Source organism: Aulostomus chinensis, chromosome 14 (genome assembly GCF_037954235.1).
Source record: "Aulostomus chinensis isolate RoL2024-O1b breed Wild chromosome 14, RoL_Achi_v1.0, whole genome shotgun sequence".
NCBI lineage: Eukaryota > Metazoa > Chordata > Actinopteri > Syngnathiformes > Aulostomidae > Aulostomus > Aulostomus chinensis.
In genome coordinates this window covers 13,819,284-13,841,602 of record NC_141333.1, presented here as the reverse complement: position 1 = coordinate 13,841,602, position 22,319 = coordinate 13,819,284, and the positions used below count along the sequence as shown (strand labels likewise).

Sequence of the window (22,319 nt, the reverse complement as noted above, 5' to 3'; positions counted from 1 at the left end):
TCTATATTTTGTAAGTTATAAAACTCACCAGTAGAGGGGGTACAGGCATACCCGGGCGGCTCATCAGAGGTGGGGGAGCCATCCTGCGTCTCTGCTCCCCCCAGTACATCTGCTCCTCCTCCATCCTTCTCCAGTACATGTCCTCCTCATATCGCCTGCAGAAGAGCAAGATGCATATGTCAGCAGAGGGTAAGTCTTTTATTCACACAGTGGAAAGCAATTAAATATGCATAACATAATTATGGTGCTGAGGAAATGTCATGACTGATTCAGATGAAGGAAAATAGCTCAAGTGTAATGCAATGCTTTAGCAGAATCTGAAGCCGGACATCTATCTAACCTCATCTCCATGTGCCAGCGCTGCTCATCATCTCTCTGTCTCTTCAGCACCGCTTTCTGCTTCTGCTTCTTGAGCTTGCTCTCCTGCAGCTTCCTGGCTCGGTTACTGGGCTTGATCTCCACAGGAAGCTCCGGGTTCACTTTCTTCTACAGAGAGAGAGAGCAACAGGAAGACATGCAAGGAGAATGTAAGCTCCAGAGTCAGTGCACATGTCATGCTGCACCAGTGTGTCAGCGGCAGTGCAGGCCTGTGCTAGCGAGCAGCTGATTTAGGAACTCAGTATCCTGTGAGAGATTTGTGTAGCTGTGACAGGCTTTATTAGAATTTTGTGAACTCATTTGAAAAGTGGGGAAGAAAAAGTTATTATAAAAAAAAACAAGAGTTGAAAGACAAGAGCAGTTGATACTTCAAGCAAAGTATCTCAGATGTGATGAAACGTATGGCTTGTTTCTATTTATATTGGACACTTTGTGTTGTATTTGTATGAACAGTGTTATACAAAGTCTGATTTAAGTCCCCATAATCCATAATACCTTTTGATCCTTTACAGCTGAACTGTATCAGATAACCAGTCAGACAGGAATGGGCTCAGTGATGCTTTACCGTTCCTACCTTGTACTGAAGTCTGTGCCGTCTTCCTTTCAGGTGCATATCTTTCGCATTGGGGTCATTGAAGCTGCACTCACATAATTTACAGTGGAATCGAATCACTTTGCCATCAACGTTACGGACCTGAAAGACATAGTTAAGATGAATGCACAGTAAGAACCACTTTGATACTAATTGTGTTCTTTTTGATTCCCAAAGTGTGAGTTGCAGCCCCCTGGTGGGCCATGAGGGAACCACAGGTGTAACACTCACTAAATTTAAAATAATCATCAATCCATCTTCTTCCACTTATCCTCTTAAGGGTCATGGGGGGGCTGGAGCCTATCCCAGCGGCTTTCGGGTGAGAGGTGGGATTCACCCTGGATGGGTCAGACTCACTCATACCTACAGTTAATTTAGAGTATTCAATCAGCCTCTTCCCCTCTTGAGGTCTTTGTGGGAGGAAGCCGGAGTACCAGAGAGAACATGCAAACTCCACACAGAAAGATTCTGTACCCGAGCTGGGACTCAAACCTGTAACCTTCTTGCTCTGAGGCAACAGTGCTAACTACTGCACCACCGTGCCGCCTTAACATAATCAATCATCACATTTTAACTAATGATTTGCATTTAAAAAAGCAATCACAGCTAATACCACAAAGCAAGGGAATTTATTGGTTACTCTTAATTTATCACGTATTTTCTTGATCAAGAACATCCTAATATCTGATATGTGCAACATGATTTAATCGGACCCAGTAACTTGTCAGTGGCAGGGAAAGCATTCATAAGCAGTGACTTAATGGTAATTGAAAGCTGTTGCTATCGGATCAACTTCAAAAGTGCATCACCAAAACCAATACATTGGTGAGAACAACAACAAGGACTCGTGTTGACTGGGACGGTGTGAGACTAGACAACCATCCCATCAGTCTCCTGGTATTCTGGACACTGCTAGCTCTCTTTATTTGTACCCCCAAACCTGGTAAAACCACTCAAACTGCATGCTAAGCTTCTTAGAGACTAAACAGACTGTATTAATCAAAACACTGAGCATCTTTTGATACAATCAACAGAATAAGATTCTTAAGAATGGGAATGGCTGGTGAACATGGGGTAATATTCCACTGACACAGAATAACAGTGTAAATAACTCATGAGCACCATACAACAGAAACTGCTCCATAGAGTGAATAATCATGGTAATATTTATTTTTACTGCATCAGGATCCAACCTCCTCTCCTTCCTGCTTACCTCCTCTACATAGTCATGTCCAACTGGCTGGATGTCTCCCTGAGCCCCGGCCCTGTCACCATCCTCATCCTCACTGTGAGGCTCCATCTTCTGAATGGATGCTTGTTGCATGGGCTCCTCCACCTTCACAGGCGCCACCACCTGCGGTGCTGCTGTCACTGCTGTGAGAGCGCTGGCTGGTTTATTGGCTGTGAAGCAGGAGACACGTCTCTGTTAAAAGCACGTATTCACGCCACCTTTCAATCGGTATATAAAAAGCCTTTGAGTCCATTAACTTACAAATGACAGTGATTTTAGCTGGGGCTGGTTTCTTGACCGGTGCTATCGTTTTAACTGTGGCATTTACAGCCACCTGTTTAGGTGCAGCAGTGGAAGTTGAAGTGGTTGAGACTGAGATGGGAGCGGAGGATGAGGTCAGAGGTTTCCCAGCTGTTGAGGTTGTGATAACTGGAGAAGAATTCACCAACACAGGCTCAGTGGAGGGGATAGGTTTTCCCAGCTTGGTGTGAAGTTTCACCACCTTCCCAAGGTTGATAGACACAGAAAGATACGATCTAAATCACTGGGGAATGTTTTGTTCCACAAGTTTCTGTGTCTAATAAAGAAGGTATTTCATGTCAGGACCTTCGGATCTAAAACAACAACAAATACTCAAAGACATCAAGACAAAAGCATCACAGCTGTGCAAACCTTCTGGTGTTTGGCTCCACGGATGTGAGCAGCGTAGGCATCCACTCCAGTGCAGGACACGTCACATAATTCACAGCGTAACTGAGTCTGGACCCCCCTGGGCCCATTGCTAGTTCCGGTCTGCCCCCCGGATTTCAGGGCTGCCTCCTTTTTCTTATGTTTTTGACCCTCTAGGTGCTCCCGGTATGTCTGATACACAAAGTAAGATAGTCAGTTGAAAGAAACCAAAACATGTCTTCATTTTCTAAGGCATACACTTACAGTTCTGTCTTTTATAAATATACCTTTTTTATAAATTCATTTCTTTCCTTTAATGCACCACACAAAGAAGCCTCTCAGTTGAAAAGTCTTGCCATTATACATTTTTACCTGAGGGCCTGCACAGCTGATCTTACAAATGTCACAGTAATGGAGTTGAGGCTGCTTGGGAGGTCCTTTGGGTTTCTGCAACTTGTTCTGGTGAAATGTTGGCTTTTTGTAGGTGTTTCCAGATGGGGCCGTCACCATGTTGCTACCCGAGTTACTCCAGGAGGAGCTTGTCAGCTGTTTCGGGAGCTGTGGCTGTTGGGGCTGTTGTGGCTGGTGAGGCGGCGGCTGTGGCTGGGGCTGGGTGAGATTCTGCTGGGCAGGCTGATAATAGGAGGGGGTGGATGTAGAGGTATAGCCAGTTGAATCATAACTGGAGTAGCTGATGCCTGAGGGTGAGCGAGAAGGAGGAAGAAGAGAACAGACAAGTGTTATTACAGGGGAAAGCAGGATATTGGTCAAATATAACAGCAATCCCAAATCCAAACAAAGAAGATACTCTCACTGTCTCACCGTCCAAAATGGCATACGAAACACTTTATACTCAAAAAGTATACTTAAGTTCGGCACAGTTTTGTGTAAATGTCAAAAGTACGCATCAATTTGGGCGTACTACTCAAACTTGTGTTTGGCTAGTGTCCATCAAACCACACTAAGACATTTCTCCAGAATAAGTATAGATAGTGCATACTATTGGGTACATACTAATGTTTTGGACATGCTCAAAAATCTCACATACTAATGTTTTGGCGCACTCAAGAGGGTGGAAGTATGGAATTTCGGACGCAGCGTCCATGTGTATTCATTTTAGTCTGCATGCATCTTAGGGAGAATGTTAGCTTACCTGAGTAGGAGTTGGCTGAAGCAGTGGAGCTGAATGAGGAGCCAAGGGTGTAGGAGGAAATGGGAGTGGGAGGCTGCTGGACACTGGTGGACACTGGGTAGATGTTGTAGCTGGTGGACACAGAGCTGCAGGGGGCCAGTGGTTTTAGGGCCGTTACCTGCCTCTGGGGAGGAGGCAGCTGGCTGTACACGGTGGAGGGGGCTGGACTGTACGCGCTCTTCACCCCTACTGATACAGAAAGGGGAACTGAGAGGCAAAGAGGAGGAGAACTGATACAACCATTGTATCTTGTGGGACAAACTTTTGGCAGAGCAAGCAAGATCCTCATTTCACTAGTTAAATGGGAACCAGCCCCTTTTACAAGAATCAAATAACATTGCAAACATTCAGGGTTAATGAAACAGTAACTTGCTAAGCCAATTAGTGGAAATTATCAATGCAATCAAGACAACAAGACACTAAACAATAGCTGTGAATTGTAAATAAAGTGACTTACTGGTTTGGTAGTAGTTTTCCGTGGGCGTCCTCTGAGCTGATGCTATACTTGTCTGGTAGTACTGCTTATTGTCATAGGTGGTCACGACAGCAGGTCGCCCATAGTTGTAGTTGTCCTGCTGCAGTTTACAATGTCAAAGCCAAAATATTCACATAAGCACATATACCTTGAAGGTCATGGAGATGATACGGTTCACTAGTGTTTTGATGTGTCTGTATGCAGCAGAGAGGCACAACAGGACTCACTGTCTCTGTGTACACCTGGTACGTCTGTGGGGTGGTGGTGGGCTGTGGGGGAGCCGGGGGGTCAGGTTGCCTGTAGGCATAGTCTGGTGGTGCCTGGTGGCTCTGGTATGCAGGGTAAGGTGCAGTGACCACAGGTCGGGCAGCCTGGACTGGAGCTGGAGCGTAGGATGCTGTCACCGCATGAGCCACAGCTGGAGCCTGCTGAACACTGTAACTGGCCGAGGAGGGATGGGAGTAGGCTGGTGGAGGCTGGGTACTGGAGCAGAGGGGGGGTAAACTTCAGTTGCTCTGGAAGAACATTCACACCCATAGATGCCTATGCCAGCAGCTACGGGCAAGAGGCAGGGTTCACCCTGGACAGGTCACCAGTCCATCTCAGGACCAACTCATAGAGACAGACAACCACTCACACTCACAGTCACACCTACGGTCAATTTAGAGTATCAATCATCCTCGTCCCCTCTTGATGTCTTTGGACTGTGGGAGGAAGCTGGAGTACCAGAGAGAACCCACACAGGAACAGGGAGAACATGGAGACTCCACACAGAAAGATCCCGTGCTCGAGCCAGGACTGGAACCCGGAACCTTCCTGCTGTGAGGCGACAGTGCTGACCACTGCACCACTGTGCCGCCAATACTACAAACACTACTTTTTAATACTCCCTTATTCACGACCAGTGCCAGTACTTCAGACAGGTATAACAGTAACGCTTTGCAGATACTACAAATGATGTATCTTATATAGTAGAGTTCATGCTGAAATAGTTTCAGCCATGCTTGAGCCAATCCCAGCAGGACCGCACCCACTCGAGCCCTGGTCGCAACCAGCGGCTGTAAGCAAGACATTATAGATCATATTTTACCTTTTTCCTATATTCTATAAAATCATTCTCTATGTATAGACTAAATGCAAGCATTTTGTGAGAGGAAACATTTCCCATAAATCAGTTCAGACAAATAAATGACATCAATAAAATTAAATTCATATAGTCTTCTGCAAAATATTCTCTAAGCTTGTTTAATTAGCACACAGCTAACAACTCTTGATCAAGAACAGTAAAAAAAAAATCCCATCTTTTGTTCTAACTTGCATACAGACATTTTGAGGAAGGGATTGTGCAAAAACATGTTCTTCAGATATTATCCCTTACTGTGGAAATGATTAAAGAAGCATGAATGAAATATTAAAACCTAGTTTCTAGATTGTACAACTTGTACTTGGCAGTGATTCTTATGTTAACATTTCAGACCATTCTCATCCAGATATTTCATCATTTCAATTAAGTAGAAAACCAGTTCATACAGGCTGCACGGTGGTGCAGTGGTTCGCACTGTCACCTCACAGCAAGAAGGTTCCGGGTTCGAGTCCCAACTTGGGCACGGGATCTTTCTGTGTGGAGTCTCCATGTTCTTCCTGTGCCTGTGTGGGTTCTCTCTGGTACTCCAGCTTCCTCCCACAGTCCAAAGACATCAAGAGGGGACGAGGCTGATTGATACTCTAAATTGACTGTAGGTGTGACTGTGAGTGTGAATGGTTGTCTGTCTCTATGTGTTGGCCCTGTGATGGACTGGTGACCTGTCCAGGGTGAACCCTGCCTCTCGCCCGTAGCTGCTGGGATAGGCTCCTGCCTCCCCGCGACCGCGAATGGGAATAAGCGGAAGAAAATGGATGGATGGATGGGCCAGTTCATACATTTAGTTTAACACTCAGCTGATTTTGTCCATTCAGTCCAGTGTTCAGGAGACGATGCCTGTGCTTCAAAACACTAAAGCACATAGACTCTTAATGAGAGCAACACTTAATATGCTCTCTCACTTCTGGAAATACCAAAGACATGATCACATCATCACCATAAAATGACAACATCTACAGCCACAAGCTATTGACACACACTGAGTCTCAGTGTGTTTCATCTATGAGGTCATCCTGAAAATAAGAGCACATAACACAAAAGTCATCCAACAAATTCAGATCACGGGAAGTACCCATGTGTCTTCCTGCTTATTAGGTACACATAGCTAAAACAAATTAAGTATAATCAGTCTTTACTGTTTTTCTTATGTGCATTACACTGACGTGTTGAGACAAAGCTTGCATATAAACAGGATTAAGAGCAGCATGGGTAAACTGATTTTGTTAAATTATTAGTCATTTCTGCTCTTTTTAAAGAAAAATGCAAAAGATATTAGTTTGAACTTCTTAAAAGGGAGGATTTGCTGATTTGTCCCCATTCTGTTTTATAAAAGCAAACTCAATATCTTTGGTCATGAAGTGATAACCTAGACTCAGACGGGATAATCTTCCTGCTTCTCTGCAATTACTGTCTCCAGTTCCATTGAACATACTAAACCTCATACTGGTCAGCATTAATAGCTATACCACTGTGTTTTTCAGGTTTGGTCAGTAAAATAAAATTCAGATAAGAAAGGAAGTCTTCACAATTTGCTCATGATGGTTTCCTCCTGTAAACATCAGGGTGAGGTGTTGGCAAGGACCTCAAGATGCAATAATTATCACAATATTTGGGTCACGATACGATAGTATCATGATACTCAACAGAAACAAGTAGGGTCTTTACAGCTGAGTTTGCAAGTTTGTTGTGTTCCCTGAATACCTAGTTGCATCGAGGCAAATTTTCAGATGGCGTTTTTTTGTCCACCCCCTTTTTTTATATACTGTAATTTTCTCTTTTTTTTCATTTGGAGGCCAAACTGCCTCAAAAGGTCCAAATTAAGATCCTGCACCACGCTGGCACGGTGCATCACAAGGGGCACCGCTGAAGCTTTCTATATGCATGCTCCTCCAACAAAGTTGTTTAAATGTAAGGCTCAAGAGATGAACTCTGGCTATAGTAAGGGGCGTGGCTTTACCGACCCATCGAAACAGATGCCCAATCACAACAGGGAGAGATTATCAGAGAGGGGCAGGTGCCCGAACAGCCTGTTTCTGACAGACTGACAATACTGGCTGGTGTCATGACCTGTAGAGATGTAACTAGGAGCTTTTAAACCATTCATACGAGCTAATTTTGGTTAATACATCTCCAAAATTGACTACTGAACTGGGGAAGTTAGATAATATGTCCCATTTGTGTAGTGTTAATAATAATCTGCCAGTCTTGTGTATGTCAACATAGTGACCTAAAGAGTGGCAACACCTGACAGTAGAATGCAGTCAGGATCAACACCATACATACAAGAATAACATAATAAGGTGAGTGTATATAACATTTTGTTTGTATACTTGTGGCAGTATGTCACCATTTCACAACCACATAAAATACACTGTTTGTGACACACACGTAACTCGAGTAACCAAGCCAAACCATTTAGCCCACCATAATCCCAAACGCTGATGCTATGTATGCAGATTCAGACCGGTGCTAACGTGATGCATTCAGATAGTCAGGATGGCTGTAACTCAGCAATATGATAAACATCCGTATCCAATTCCTTGCCGGGGATGACTGTAACCTAACCGAGTTTCGCCTGATGTCAAGCAGCAAGTCGGGACGCCTGCGAGCCCATGCTAGCTAGCATCAGCTAACTAGCAGGTCAAGCTAGCTTATGTCCGCAACGCCACGGAGCGACAATTCCAGCGGTAGCTTTATCTCTGGCAAAACACACCGACCACTTATTAAACGGCCCCAAAGTCATGCTGGCACCAACCCGCATCACTTGAATTACCTGTACTGCGGACCGGCACCATGTGTGAAGCCGAAATAATTGCTTGCAGCCATCTTGGCATCCAGTACAGTACAGCGCTGACAGTCGGTACCGAAACACTGAAAGTGTGCGGCGAGATAATTCCCCCCCACCACCCCGCCCGTCCCTTCTACCCAACATCTCGTCCCAGCTGCTTAGTACCTTCATTTGACACATAATCGTACCGTTAGTGAACACACGAAAAATACCATGTCTATTCAAGACAAACTCTCATTTTATTGAGATATTTTAACATTTATTAGTTTAATTTTAACATTAATGCCCGATTTTCCATATAACTGTATTACGCATGCGCGTCAAAAAAAGATGACGGCACAATGAAATGATATAGTAATGTAAGGGCACGAGACGGACATTAATTGTTAAGAAATATAATTGATGTCGGAAAATTTTAAGTCAAAATTATTTTGAAACTTTTTAATTTTTATTAATCTGGTTGACAAGACAATTAATTAATAAAATTGAATGCGGTAAAGCGTTAACTACTTAATGTATTTATTTATTTTTTATCCATGACACATTGACCTAAGCTTGTTTGGCTGGTGTCATTTAAAATAACAAGAAATATTATTGAAGTCAAACATTATTGAAGTCAAACATCATCCTGCGTGGAAGAATTCCTAGATGACAGTGAGAGATGCCACCCGGGGTTTGGCGGAAGTGGACTGAAGTGAACCGTCTTGCTTCGTTGGTTCAGCCTGGCGCGGTGTCTGCGGACTGTCTCTTGTGTCTGTCAGTCACGCTTCAGCTGAGTATTTGAACACACTTCTAATACAGACAGTCAAAGTGCCGGCCAGGCAGCTACCTAGAAAAAGTTTATATATATATATATATATATATATATATAAATAAATGCAGAGAGGACCCTCAAGAGCAACACAATTGAAGAGAGGGAATGAAAATCAGATGGCTATAGATGTATGACAATGCATTATTATTGAGATTTGCAGAACAACCAGAAGCACATAATCCCCACATTATTGAACAAGAGCATGTAAAGTATCTGCAGTCAGCGGCGTACTGTCCATGAGTGATATATGATTGGCTGGATGTCAGCGAAGTAAGGGGCTGAATAATTTATGTGTGTGGAAGGGCTCTGGGAGTCAGGGGATAGTGGTGTGAAAGAGACAGAGAGGGAGGGGAGAGACTATGGATGGAGAGAGATGCTGTTGCCAGGGAACAGCAGCCACATAGAGAACCACTGAAAACAACAGCAGGATTATCTAATGGAGTAAAGACACACAGAGACTGCTGCTCATTTTTATCCAAGTTGCTGTAGGAATAAATAAGCCGCTTCCATGGAGGAATTGGGATACACACACCTAAAGCAGGGTTGGAATTGACGTTTGGGAGTGGAATAGGTATTTTGGAGCCACAACAAGCAGAGAGAAGGATGGTGATGGAGAGAGAATATGATTCCAGAGCAGATGCATTCTGATTAAAGAAATTTTGTGTCTCGGATCGGACATAGGAGCTGAGAGGCAGCCTGTCAGCTTGCTCTTCACGGTCAGTCTTTCCCCAACAAAGGTGGACACAGGCGGAGGGGAGGGGGGAGGGGGGTGTCCAGCACAGAGGTGCCCCCTGTCTCCAGGCACCTGCTGCTGCTGGCTTGCGGTGACATCGAAGACACTGTATGACTGTGCACGAGCGTGTGTGTTTATGCATGAGAATTAGTGAAAGAGAAAGAGGAGAGACTGCAGCCTGACCCATGCATGGTGTGGAGGAGCAGGACTTACTCCCTGCAAATCTTTGCATCTGTGACGAGGAGGAGGGAGGACACACAGGCACAGACCACTGAGAGGTTTTGAAGGGGATCCTGCTCGTCTCATGTGAGTATCGTCCCTGACATAATGCTTTTCAGCTTCTGATTGCTGCACATGGCAGACGCTTGCACTGACCTCGCATGAATATGCACCATGGGATGAACTAGACACGCTACAGGGCAATTCTATTCAGTGATCGCAATGTCCCTCTCATTTAGTGGCAAATTGTTTTGTATTTTTATTGCAAAGTGATCTTGCAACAATTAGCTTTTATCATGCTGCAATCTAAAGGTAACAGCCGGTACCTCCATATAGCATTGCAATGGTTTAACTAAGCATTATAATGAAATTTCCCAGTTTTTCCAACATGGCCAAGCCCAATGTGGCTCGAGTTATTTTCTTCCCAAACAGGAACCATGCACCACCACTTTCTTCTTTTGAAATTTTGTCACATTTGAGCATTTGACCTGCTTCATATGTTATGTTAATGTGACTCCATCTCGTTGCTTTGTTCCTGTCGTGTATGAACTGTAGAAATTAATTATTTCCCCAGTGTGAGATGTGGCGCCATTCCAGTAACTGCACAGCCACAAGAGTTGCTGCCAAAACCACAAAACCTCTCCACTCCTCCTACTCTCATGATGCTGGAGGCTAATGGATTATTTTTATGGTCATCAACATAATTAAAGTACTTATTCTCAAGATTTTGCACTGTAGGAATATTCTCTGAACTCTCTTTTTTCCCTCAGACTGTAACACATACTTTTGAATCCTCTGTCACTTAAGCAGAACCTGCTCAGGCACTTTGGATTTCATACTTGAGTGGAGAAAAACAAAGCCAACAGCAATTCGATGTCAACATTGTATTAGTTTCATGCAATTTACCCAACAAAACAGACCTGTGATTACTCTGTGATTGTGCTTTCATTGATAATTCTATGATATCAGGAACCATTTATCTGGTTAAGTTTCTTTCACTCGAGCACAAATTAAGAACATTTCATGGGAAATATTATTTTAGCAGTTGCAACAGTAGCTGGCACATCAGTCGAATCGGAAAGCACTGAGGGAGAATTAACTTCTTGTCCTCAACAATGACCTCTTGAATTCCACGCAGGAGGAAGTTCACCCCAAAAGACTTGACTTTGAGCAGAGCTGAGCTCAGAAAACGGGCTCTGTTCGAGTCACATGCCCCTCACATGTGCTCTTGTGGGCATGGGGATAAAAACCATGTGACCTAAACTGGTTTCAGCCCCCAAACTGTAATGATAATAATTATTCAGCCAAAATCCTCCCAGAACTCTGACTCTCTTACAGTTTAAGTCAAACACATGCTCTTGACTGTCTATTTAGTTTTGATGCTCTCCTCTGTTACTGATAAATAAATGTGTGGTGTCACATGTGTAGGCCCCTGCTGTCCTCTCTGAGGGATGGGCACCACTGAGGCTACGCTAAGAATGGAGAACATGGAGGTGAAAGATGAGTGGCAGGATGAAGACTTCCCCAGGTGAGATCTTGATACATATACGTATACATATACACGTACATATACATATACATGTACACATACAAATACACATACTAATGCAAGTTTTGCTTGTTATTGATATGTAGTAATGATATACATTGATTCAATAGAGATTGTCACTTTCTCTTGTTTTTGCTCTGCTGTTGCTGGTGGTTATCGGTTGTTGTCTTGACATAACATGAAAAAAAATGTGCTGATTCAGGGAAGATTTGACACGTGACATCACGTTCATCGGAGGAGGCAATTGAGTAACCAAGTTAAAAAGGGGGGATGTCTCAGGAGGGGATGCAAAACTGAATGTGAACAAAAGGTGTGATGAGAGCAATCCCTGGATTCCTCCTCCCTTCCTCCTCCTCCCTCTGCTGTCAGAGGCAGGAAGCCAGGGAGCAGGTGCAGCTCTCTCTGTAAATGGTCTCGGGCTACGTCATGTGACGCAACAGCACAACACAGCATCGCCAGGAAAATGGTGGCAGGTTTTGGTTCAGGAGAAAAAGCTGAGGAGGATTAACCAGCAATAAATCTATCATCGAGGCAGCCTCTGAGGGATGCTGTGCCCTACACTGTTGATGATCGAGGACAGGGAATGAATAAGCATATTGAATAGAAAGGAGTGTGAAATCCACAAGCTTTGACAAACCCGCCCCTCCAGAAAAAGGTAAGCATCATCGGTTTATAATGATATTGATGTTTGAGCTGTTGTAGCTGGAGGGAATAGCTACCACTCACTGGAACAAAGACATTGCCTTGCTTTTGTTAAAAGGAAATCACTTTCATAAATCTGTTAACATGTTTATAAAAAGGGACAAAGGCAGTGTTAGACTGCGAGTCACTGCAGGGGTCCTCAAGGGGATAGCAAAGCAGACCATTCACCAGTTGTCCTGAGCAGAAGCTAGTGTTTTTGGAGCCCTGGAAAAGGACAGTCATGCACTGTCCTGATGGTGAAGCAGCAGCAGCAGCAGCAACAACAGCAGCAGGATTTCACAGGAATGCAGCATGTAGAGATGCTAATACCCTGAACAACACTGCGTAGTAGCACTCTGCATCATCCTCTTCTTGGTTCAGGGTTGTTCTGACTTTTGTTGCTGATGAGGCAAACACACATCTGGTTTAATGCAGTTTTCCACAATCCTGCAAAAAATGCAAGATTCCCCCCCTCAGGTCTGCTCCTCCTGGGTGGAGGCAGTAGTGTAAAACTCCACATCTTCCTTCTCTGGCCTCTTTTCTGTTTGATCTCTCCACCCATTCCTCTCTGCTCTGCTTCATGCGTTGCCTGGCAGCCCTTTAATCTTCATCTCTCCCCAGAGAGAAGTTAATTACCATCTCTAGCCTCCTCTGCTTGCGCCCCTTTTTAGTGCTCAGCCAGATTAGTGACAACACCTACGCCTTGAGTGGTCCACTGAACGCCACATTAATCACAATCCTGGTGCAGAGAAGAGTTAATGTCGTTAAAAATGCTTTTGATTGTGGCACGAGAGCTTTGGTTGAATATTCTGCCATCGCATTTATTCTCCCTAAACTCAGCAGTAACTGCTAATCTGTGTGTGTGTGTGTGTGTGTGTGTGTGTGTGTGTGTGTGTGTGTGTGTGTGTGTGTGTGTGTGTGTGTGTGTGTGTGCTCTATTAGACCACTACCAGAATACGGAGACATGGACCCCTCCTGTGGTCTTGCAGACAACAGGGCCTGTGAGTACCATTGGGAAGTGGAGGATCTATGACCATTTATTTAAAGACCATAACTCTCCTCCCCTTTCTTGGCTGTAGCTCCTCCAAACTCCCTGAACGTGAGCCCGCCTGGAGGAAGCGCCGGTGTCTCTTCAACGCATCGTAAACGCCGTACTTTGGTTGCGCCGGACATGAACCTGTCGCTGGATCAAAGTGAAGGTTCTTTGCTGTCCGATGACCTCCTGGATACACCTGACGACCTGGACATCAATGTCGATGATATCGATACGCCAGATGAGACGGACTCACTGGAATTCATCACCAATGGCAATGACCTGGAGTGGGAAGGTAAAAATGAATGAAGTCTGACCCAGTTATTCAGAGTAGATGAGTGTAGAGGAATTTAATGTGATGAAAGAATTCATTGGACACAAGGAATAGGCTGGAGACTCAGAGATGGCCTACACTGGACACTGTACTGGACGTCCATAACAGATGTTCAAGAGATGATGTGGGATGAGGTTGAGTCAGCTCCCCCCGAACATCTGAGTCCCACCCCTTATAAACCGTCATAATATTAACGTCGGGCACTACCAGTAACACCTCACTGGAACATCATACAAAAACCTTTCACATAGTCTAACACAGCTGTGCATCTGGACAATGCTGGCTTTACCATCAGAAAGTGTTCCAACAACAAAGTTCTGATTATAAATGAATTCTTGGAAGACACCACAGGTTCACTCCCAGCCCCAGATCGAGGCCCGGGGTCAGATCAGCTCTTCACCTTAATGAGGAATTACAAGGATGAAGACCAAGAAAGTTCAAACAGAGGACACCAGATGAAACTCCTTATAAATGAGGAAGTGTTGAGCAAATTATGAATATGATTTGTTTTTGTTTGAGTCCCCTGAAGTTGTTCAATAGCTTTACCTAAAATAATTTTGTGCAAGGACCGTACAGAGTTTGTTTGGTCTTTTTTTTCTGGTGATGTTATGGAATGTCTTGCTAATTACTGTGAGTAGATTTCAGAGAAGGAAAAAGTATTATACGCTCCAGTTCCATCTGCATTTATCTTTATTTTGATATTGTTTGGGCCCTCAAGCCTTCTTCAAGATTAAAAATATGTGTCGCTTTGTTTAAGATAATTTGATTCGCTGAAGATCTTTTCATAGTTTCTTCTGGAGCAAATAATCAAGGCACAAGGACGCAGAATTAAAGCTCAAAATAATAGATGGATCTGACACTAATTAGCAAGGAAATAACTGACACCAAAGAGTCAGCTATTTATAACAACACTGAAAAACAAGTCTTAAAATGTCATTTATCAGTCCAACCAAAATGAGAGCTGAGGGCAGCTAATATACTAACTGGGCAAACACAATGAAACACAAGATTTAGATGACCCCCTTTCAACCAAAGCAGTTGGTTCAGTCCTTTATTGTCATTAACTCATTTAACAGAGCCAGTCCCTTAGTCAGGTAGCTCAAAACAAAATTAAATAAATTGATACAATGAAAACCAGAAATTTTGGCAAATTGTAAATGAGAAGTACCTAATCTAGAAAGTAAATTGGCAAATTGCTTTCAAAGATTCCAAATCGAAAACTTAATTTGTGTTGTTATATTTTACGAAAAATGAAGCAAAATGAAAATGTGATTTGGGCTTTGCTAACTTATCAGCATATCAGTGACTTATAATTCCCCCCTGTTATCATCAAACTTGTGGATAATAAGTCGTCCCAGTATTCTGTCATGATTGTTGATCTTGGAGAGGTGTCCAAATCTCTCCCACTTTGATTTGGACAAAAACCAACTTCTTCACATACACAGATGCTTCTTTGCAAACTAGTTTTGTTTATGCAGGATAAAGAGAAAAAATCTGTGTGTGTGTGTGTGTGTGTGTGTGTGTGCACGCGCGTGTGTGTGCGCGCGCGTCCAGATGACACACCGGTTGCCTCAGCCAAAGCAGGTCCTGCTGGTGACTCAGGAGAAGTAGACGAGGATGGGAATGCCAACAATGGACGCCTCTGGAGGACGGTGATCATTGGAGAACAGGAGCACCGCATCGACATGCAGGTCATCAGACCCTACCTCCGAGTCATCACACATGGAGGTTGGTGACAGTAACCAATCAAATCAGTCCGGCGGGGTTTAAAGTTTGCAAAAACATTAAGAGCTTTCAGTGTTAAAACGTATAACATGTGAAAATAAAAAAGCACAGTGTGAGTCAGAAAGGTTCTTAGATGTGTGACAGAATAATTAACTATAAACCTGTGTGTCCCCTCAGGTTATTATGGCGAAGGCCTCAACGCCATCATTGTATTCTCTGCCTGCTACCTGCCTGACAGCAGCTGTCCAGACTATCACTACATCATGGAAAACCTCTTTCTGTGAGTCTGACTCTTTTTCTGATGAGTGCACCTGTTATGTTTACACCTGCTCTGAGGTTTCTGATACAACTCCCTGCTCCTGCAGCTATGTCGTGAGCAGTCTTGAGATGCTGGTGGCTGAGGATTACCTGATCATCTACATGAATGGAGCCACTCCTCGCAGCAAGATGCCCGGGATCAGCTGGCTCAAGAAATGTTACCAAATGATTGACAGAAGGTTGGAAAGATAGTGTGACCTGCTTTTCTGTTTATAGCTGCTTCCATCTGCTCACCATCCAGCAAACAGATACGGATCATTTTAACATTGACAGATCTGGACAGCAGACTGATGGAACTTAGTTGCTTGCTGTCAGTCAGGGACTTTGATTTGGCTCATGATGTAAAAAGCTGATGTTACTTTGCAGTTGCATTTCTAATTCAACAGAAGCTTTAAAATGACCCTGACTTGATCTTTTTATTTGTGTTTTGATGGCAGATTGAGAAAGAACTTGAAGTCTCTGGTCATTGCTCATCCCACCTGGTTCATACGCACTGTCCTGGCTATATCCAGGCCCTTTATCAGGTAACACACACACACACACACACACACACACACACACACACACACACACACACACACACACACACACACACAGGTTCTTTTTCCACCATAGATTTTTTTGTGCTATTTCCTGAAAAATAGATAATAATCTTGCAATGTTAAAGGGAAAAAAATGTTGGCTTTACTGCTGATCTTCCTTAAAATTTAACGGGTTTGTCCTCAGCAACAATGTGTCTGCCCACTAACTTTTAAATGAATTGGTCCTGTTAAGCTGTTGATAGATTCACAGACAAATAAAGACATGCTCATAATAGGGGTTCACTGACAAGGGATAAATCATGCAGACAGGAAATTTCTGCATATTTTAAAAGACAGCTGCTTGTTGATTGCAAAAGGCATTACAAACACAGAGTGCTCCCTTAAGAGTTGGCTTTTAAGCAGCCACAAATTCCAATATGAGTGGGGGAGTGCCACACTCAAGGGGCACAGACGATCAGTCAACCGCTATAATGGCTGTTGTCATGTTGTCATCTGCAGTGTGAAGTTCATGAATAAGATCCAGTACGTTCACAGCCTGGATGAACTAGCAGAAATTGTCCCTATGGAGCACGTCCACGTACCCGAGTGTGTTGTGCAGTAAGTATTTTTGACCACTAGATAGAGTAAAAGAGCTGCAGCAGTGGCTCTGAACCTGCAGGCATAGACTACGTTTGACGTCCTCCAAGCTGAATAAATGTGAAATAAGATTAGTTCTCCATATATTGAAAATGACTTGTCAGGACTAACTGAATGCTAATCCTTTCAGATTTGATGAGGAGAGGATTAAAGCCCGGAGGGAAAGGTATCACTGTTATTTTTTGTTTCAATTTGCAATCTTAATTCCTTCGTATGTTGCCTCCACAGAATTTTGAACGAATCAATGGATTAGTTTTAGATTCTGCACCAAATAGCCATTGGCCTTCAACACTGGTGTGTGTGTGTGTGTGTGTGTGTGTGTGTGTGTGTGTGTGTGTGTGTGTGTGTGTGTGTGTGTGTGTGTGTGTGTTTGTAGGATGGAACAGGAGCAAAGACAGCAGGAGCAGCAGTCAGGCCCACAGGAACCAGTTAAAAGTTCTGAGAGGTACTGGTCCCCTTCGGATGTTAAAATCTACTTGACTGCTCTAAACAGTAATCTGTGACATTCCTCTTCATTATTTTTACATTAAAAAGTATCTAAAGTACGTCTTCTCCCTTCATTCCAGGCCAAAGTCCATGCTTGTAGATCAAGGATTATGAGAAGGACAGAGCTTTTGAGCTGAAGGTAACAGAAACTGATGCTGTATTTCATCCTTAGGGTGATTTGAAATAGATCAGCCACACCACACACATACTCCAGTAACATATACTGAACACTTACATGACAATGTACTCGGTAGACTTAAATATAAATAATGCAGTAAAATAATAAAACCTCCTTTAATGAAGATGGCAGTATGCTGATCTTTGTTAGTGGCTGTAAATTGTGACTTCCTGAGCAGTGTTCCTAATATTTTGACCAAATAGGAATAACTGTCACCTTAATAGTATGAAAACCTCCAACTGGCAAGTGAGATTATATTCGAATGAGATCAGAATCCAATATTATACTAGATGTGCTCACTATCTATTGGCCCACTACACTTAATGCAGATAGAAAAAGGTTTAGACTCCGTTCATTGTATACTCAATCAGCTATGGCACATTGTGGACAAAAGAAACTGTTTAAAATCCTTGAAATTGACAGAATTGTACATGCTGAGGCCATAGAGACAAGAAATAAACCAACAAATAACAAGGAAAATACATGCATTAATTAGAGCAAAAGTTATCACGGAACTAAATATTTTAAGTCTATGGATATATACAGCAACCGGGAATTTTGTGAATCTGCTGTGCCGTCGGTGTAGACACATTTACTTGAGCACAACAGCATGAAGGTAAAGAAAAACAACTCTTGATGTCAGGTTGTTTTGATGTGTCTTGCAGGGCAAAGGTGCAGACAGGGGGGATTTGAGGGGGAAGGTTCTAAACTTGCCTGTGCAGGGTAGAGTTGACTTGTTGGGTGCTTAACCATTCTCTTTTTGTTTTAACCTTCAGTGACATTTGGATGTTCTGCCAGTTGACTGAAGTCCTCCGTTGTTATTCAGGATACTTGCAGGAGTTCAAAAACAGACTTTGAAAAGAAATTGCTGAAAAATCGCTTTGTGTTCTAGTTTGTTGTTTGTTAGGATGCCTTCTTCTTATCAGTGTGCTCATGACAGCTTATACTGTATAAGGTCGTCTCCATTAAAATGGAGGCTCACTCCTTTGACTGTATATTTATATCACTTTCTTTAGTGATCGCTTTATTGCAACAAACAAAGGACAGTAATTAACCAAAAAATGTATAGTTTTTATTTGATTTTATTCTGTTACATTTAAAACGGATGATAGACGTTTTTTTTTCTCATTTTCACTTTGGCATTGTCACTGAGCCCCCTCAGAAAAGTAGTTCCGGCAATGTATTTGGTGCTTAATGGCTTAACTTTTTTTTTTTTGAAAAACATCGCTACAATGTTACTTACCATGATGCAGGCAAAGATAGTCAGTGAACAACTTTTAACAGGTCTATGCGATGCATACCTATCCAGTACCGTTCATTGTGCTAAGCTAACTAGCAGTTTTGGGTTTCAGCTCTCTATTGCATGCACAGAGGTGTAATGAGTATCTATTTTCTTCTCTGGCTCAGGAGAAGATATCAAAAAATTGCATTTCCAAAAAGTTTGCACATTTCTTTAAAACTCAGGACAGGAGCTTTTGCATGAATTCCCTTATAACAGCCGATGTAAGGTATGAATAGTGTCAATCTCCGCCATCTGAAGCAAAACGAAGTCTACAAATCAAAAAGAGACTTCCACAGAACAGGTCAAATCCACAGCCGCATTCAGAGCCTGATGTTGAGACATGCAAGAGTGCATGTAGCCATCTGTCTTGTCACTCCAATGAGATGCTTGACTCTAAAACACAGATGATGAAATACAAATAATACACAGTAAAACATGCAATGCATTGAAATACATAGAACTGATTTAAAAGTGTAGGTGTTGCACTTGAGTGATTTTTTTTTTTGAGCAGCAAAAATATTTTTGAATGGTCTTGTTACACAATCAATTGCAAATATTTCCTTTCTTTTTTTTTTTGCAGAGAAACATGGAGCATGAATCTTTTAATTTATACTGTATCCCTAAGAAGCAGCTATCCAACAAATCTACATCTGCTTCCCTGTAAGATCAACATGCAGTTGCCATCGTCATTTTCTTATCAAGATGGTGAATGCTCCGTCTCATACCCCCCCCCAGCCGGAACATCCTCCCCCCTTGGGCCTGGAGGGGTTCGTATCACAAATCAAACATAAACAAAGGAAGTTGGTGTTCTTTTGGACTCCTTAAACAGTTTCCTGTTTCTCAGATTAATTAATCTGCAGTGTGATCTTTAAGATGCTCATATTGATATATCATCATGGGACACTGCAAGGCCAGGACCTGTGGGGGAGAGAGGACTCGAAAATGACACACACTGACCCTGTCGGCAGAGTAATTTGATTTTCTGTGGGTGATACATTTCTGCAACTCTTAAAATATTGAGTATTTAGATAAATGCAGAATTGTTCACTCAGGGTGTTCCTGAAGATCTCATCACAAGAGAACAGTAATGTTTACATGTGTTATGGAGGATTTAACTCTTAATCAGACCTGAGATGTGGAACAAACAGCTTCTCAGCGGTAACAGAAGCTGGATATATTGTAAATATCATTGCCTTCATCTTGATTTTTCCTCCATAACTGCTGTATTTTAAGGCCTTTTTAAGCTCTCTCTGTGCTATACTGACTCGGGAGAATGTCCATGTGCACTAACATCCAGTGATGCAGGGTTCAACTCTGTGAGGTTTGCTCTGCTCTTCATCTGTGCGTTACTTCGTCTTTTGATGTGCCTCAGTCTTCAGTGTAAAATGCGGGAAGAGAATAACTCATGAACTATATGTAGTGTAAATGTTTGTAAATGTTTGTACTACTTGTCCATTTGGCTGCAACGATTGTTCAAATCTGGGTTGACACTGATGTGGAAAATTGTCTGATGTCTGATACCAATAGGTTTCTTGTTCTTATTCATATCCCCTTTTGTGCCGGGTAAACAAAAAGGTCATTATAACAAAAATAAGTGAACTGCTTCAATGGAACATGCTACATTTTTGAGAAATGTGCTTAATAACCTTCCTTCCTTGAGTTGTATAATAAAACACATACCCCTCTGTCTTCTGTGCACGCAGAGGGGAGCTGAGACCGTATGCCAGTTTACTTATAGCTGAAGTCATTGCTAATTAGCTTTGCACACAGAGAAGCCTCTTGTTTGGCTCTGGACAAGATGGCAAATAAGAATATTTCCCAAAATGTTTGTGTGTTTAAAGTCTTTAAGCCTTTCAATGTTTTAATGAGCACAAATACCACAAAACGATCATTAACTGCACCTTTTAAATCAACATCGTCCACTGCCATCTTTGTCATGGTGGTCAACAAGGTGATACAAAGTCTATAAAGCACCTGTGATTATTGATTTAAGTAACAAGGTCTCATAGGCAAATTTATTACGGGATTAAACAAACTTGCTTTATATTTAGTATATTATCTGTACACATTACTCAATGTAGTTTTAAAGTAGTAGCCCATCATTCAAAACATATACAGTAACACCAAGGGGAAAATGCATCAGAGCAGCCACGATCAAGACAAAAGACACAAATATTGCACATATGTTCAGCAATGAATTTGCACATTTCTATAACTCTTCTAAATCTTTCCACGCAAGAAAACCGGTTATAATATCCCAGTGAAGCGGTTTTTGACATGTGAACATATATGTCAGGTTGATAAACGCTAGTTTAGCGTAGCTGTTGTTTCAGTTTATAGCCTCCTCTGTACCTCTGGGTGTGGTTGCTTCTGATGGACAGTTAGGCAACATAAAACAGAAGTTTAGCCTTTTATTAAAGATGGATTATAGATATGACGTTTCCTGAAGATCATTGGGTTTTTCCTCGTCTTCCATTTGTAAAAGAAAAAGGCATTTAGGGTAGCAGGAGGGCAGAGGGGAAGAGTTTTTACTTTTGTAGAAGCTGCATCATTGTATTGCCTGTATACATTTGATATTGTTTTGCACGACTGCATTCGTTGGACACAGAACCTCTGAATGGTTTCTGAATAGCTTATGATTGATGAGAGGTTAAAAGGCTTCCCATCATGTATTTTCTGTTTTGTTTCATAGCAGCACGACTGTAGCCGTGCAGCTGTGTATTTGAGGGCAGGTCAGAGATGTTATGCTTCTGTGGTGCAGACAAATGAGACTTGTGAAATGCCTGTTTGTGTTTTTTAGTGCCATCTCAACGCTATTTTCAGGGGCAATTTGTATAACGCAGGAGTAGTTTAAACCGTTTAAGTGACCATTTTCATGCCAATAAACCGAACCTGAGCAGTTCCGTCAAACTCAATGGAACAATTTCATCTCAGTAACCACATTTAATCCTTAGTATGAAGAATTTTTCTGTTTCAGGTTTGTTGGCTTTGCAGAGTGCCTATAATCACATCAAATGATGATACGTCATTCCGAGAAAAAAAAAGTGAAGGAATGTGATGTCAAATCAAGACATACATACTGATATAACCTTCCCAAAATGAAAAGTTTCATTTTGACTACAAAAGCACAATACATGATAGCAAAGCAGTGTCTTACCATTTGTCTGCTGTAAAATATTTGCTCAGATAAAAACTGGATAACATCTGTTATTCACAGCTCTGGTGTCTGATATAGATGTCCATGATTGTGTCTGTCGTGTAAATATACCTGAATAAATAGTTCCGTCTAAAACCCATTTTGTATTTTTGTTCTTACACCTCTT

At 42.4% G+C, this 22,319-nt stretch overlaps 2 protein-coding genes across 8 annotated transcripts in view; one reads left to right on the top strand and one right to left on the bottom strand.

The window, feature by feature from the left end:
• zfr2 (zinc finger RNA binding protein 2) overlaps window positions 1-8,552 on the bottom strand; it is a 16,961-nt gene extending 8,409 nt beyond the window's left edge. For 2 of the 5 annotated variants that reach the window (XM_086223243.1, XM_086223244.1), the window contains exons 1-11: window positions 8,452-8,552; window positions 4,765-5,020; window positions 4,520-4,637; window positions 4,024-4,269; window positions 3,243-3,568; window positions 2,874-3,062; window positions 2,463-2,703; window positions 2,184-2,371; window positions 953-1,072; window positions 341-486; window positions 29-155 (exon numbers count right to left, since the gene is read on the bottom strand). In XM_086223243.1, coding sequence (XP_086079369.1) covers window positions 29-155; window positions 341-486; window positions 953-1,072; window positions 2,184-2,371; window positions 2,463-2,703; window positions 2,874-3,062; window positions 3,243-3,568; window positions 4,024-4,269; window positions 4,520-4,637; window positions 4,765-5,020; window positions 8,452-8,504 — 2,010 coding nt within the window. In that variant the 5' untranslated portion in view covers window positions 8,505-8,552. The remainder of the gene's footprint in view (window positions 1-28; window positions 156-340; window positions 487-952; window positions 1,073-2,183; window positions 2,372-2,462; window positions 2,704-2,873; window positions 3,063-3,242; window positions 3,569-4,023; window positions 4,270-4,519; window positions 4,638-4,764; window positions 5,021-8,451) is intronic. The other 3 variants (XM_086223245.1, XM_086223247.1, XM_086223246.1) reach the window with 2 other exon arrangements.
• On the top strand, window positions 7,739-22,319 carry atcaya (ATCAY kinesin light chain interacting caytaxin a). 3 transcript variants are annotated; one of them, XM_086223248.1, is made up of 14 exons: window positions 7,739-7,978; window positions 10,165-10,319; window positions 11,661-11,760; window positions 13,405-13,463; window positions 13,542-13,790; window positions 15,384-15,557; window positions 15,732-15,834; window positions 15,920-16,051; window positions 16,310-16,396; window positions 16,913-17,011; window positions 17,181-17,216; window positions 17,427-17,495; window positions 17,617-17,675; window positions 19,577-22,319. In XM_086223248.1, the coding sequence occupies exons 3-13, from the start codon at window positions 11,684-11,686 to the stop codon at window positions 17,648-17,650; spliced, it is 1,119 nt and encodes a 372-aa protein (XP_086079374.1). In that variant the 5' UTR covers window positions 7,739-7,978; window positions 10,165-10,319; window positions 11,661-11,683; the 3' UTR covers window positions 17,651-17,675; window positions 19,577-22,319. The 3 variants fall into 3 exon arrangements, with proteins under 3 accessions (XP_086079374.1, XP_086079375.1, XP_086079376.1); XM_086223249.1 differs by lacking the exons at window positions 7,739-7,978; window positions 19,577-22,319 and adding an exon at window positions 18,491-19,548 and having other exon boundaries at window positions 10,066-10,319; XM_086223250.1 differs by lacking the exons at window positions 7,739-7,978; window positions 10,165-10,319; window positions 11,661-11,760 and adding an exon at window positions 11,782-12,436.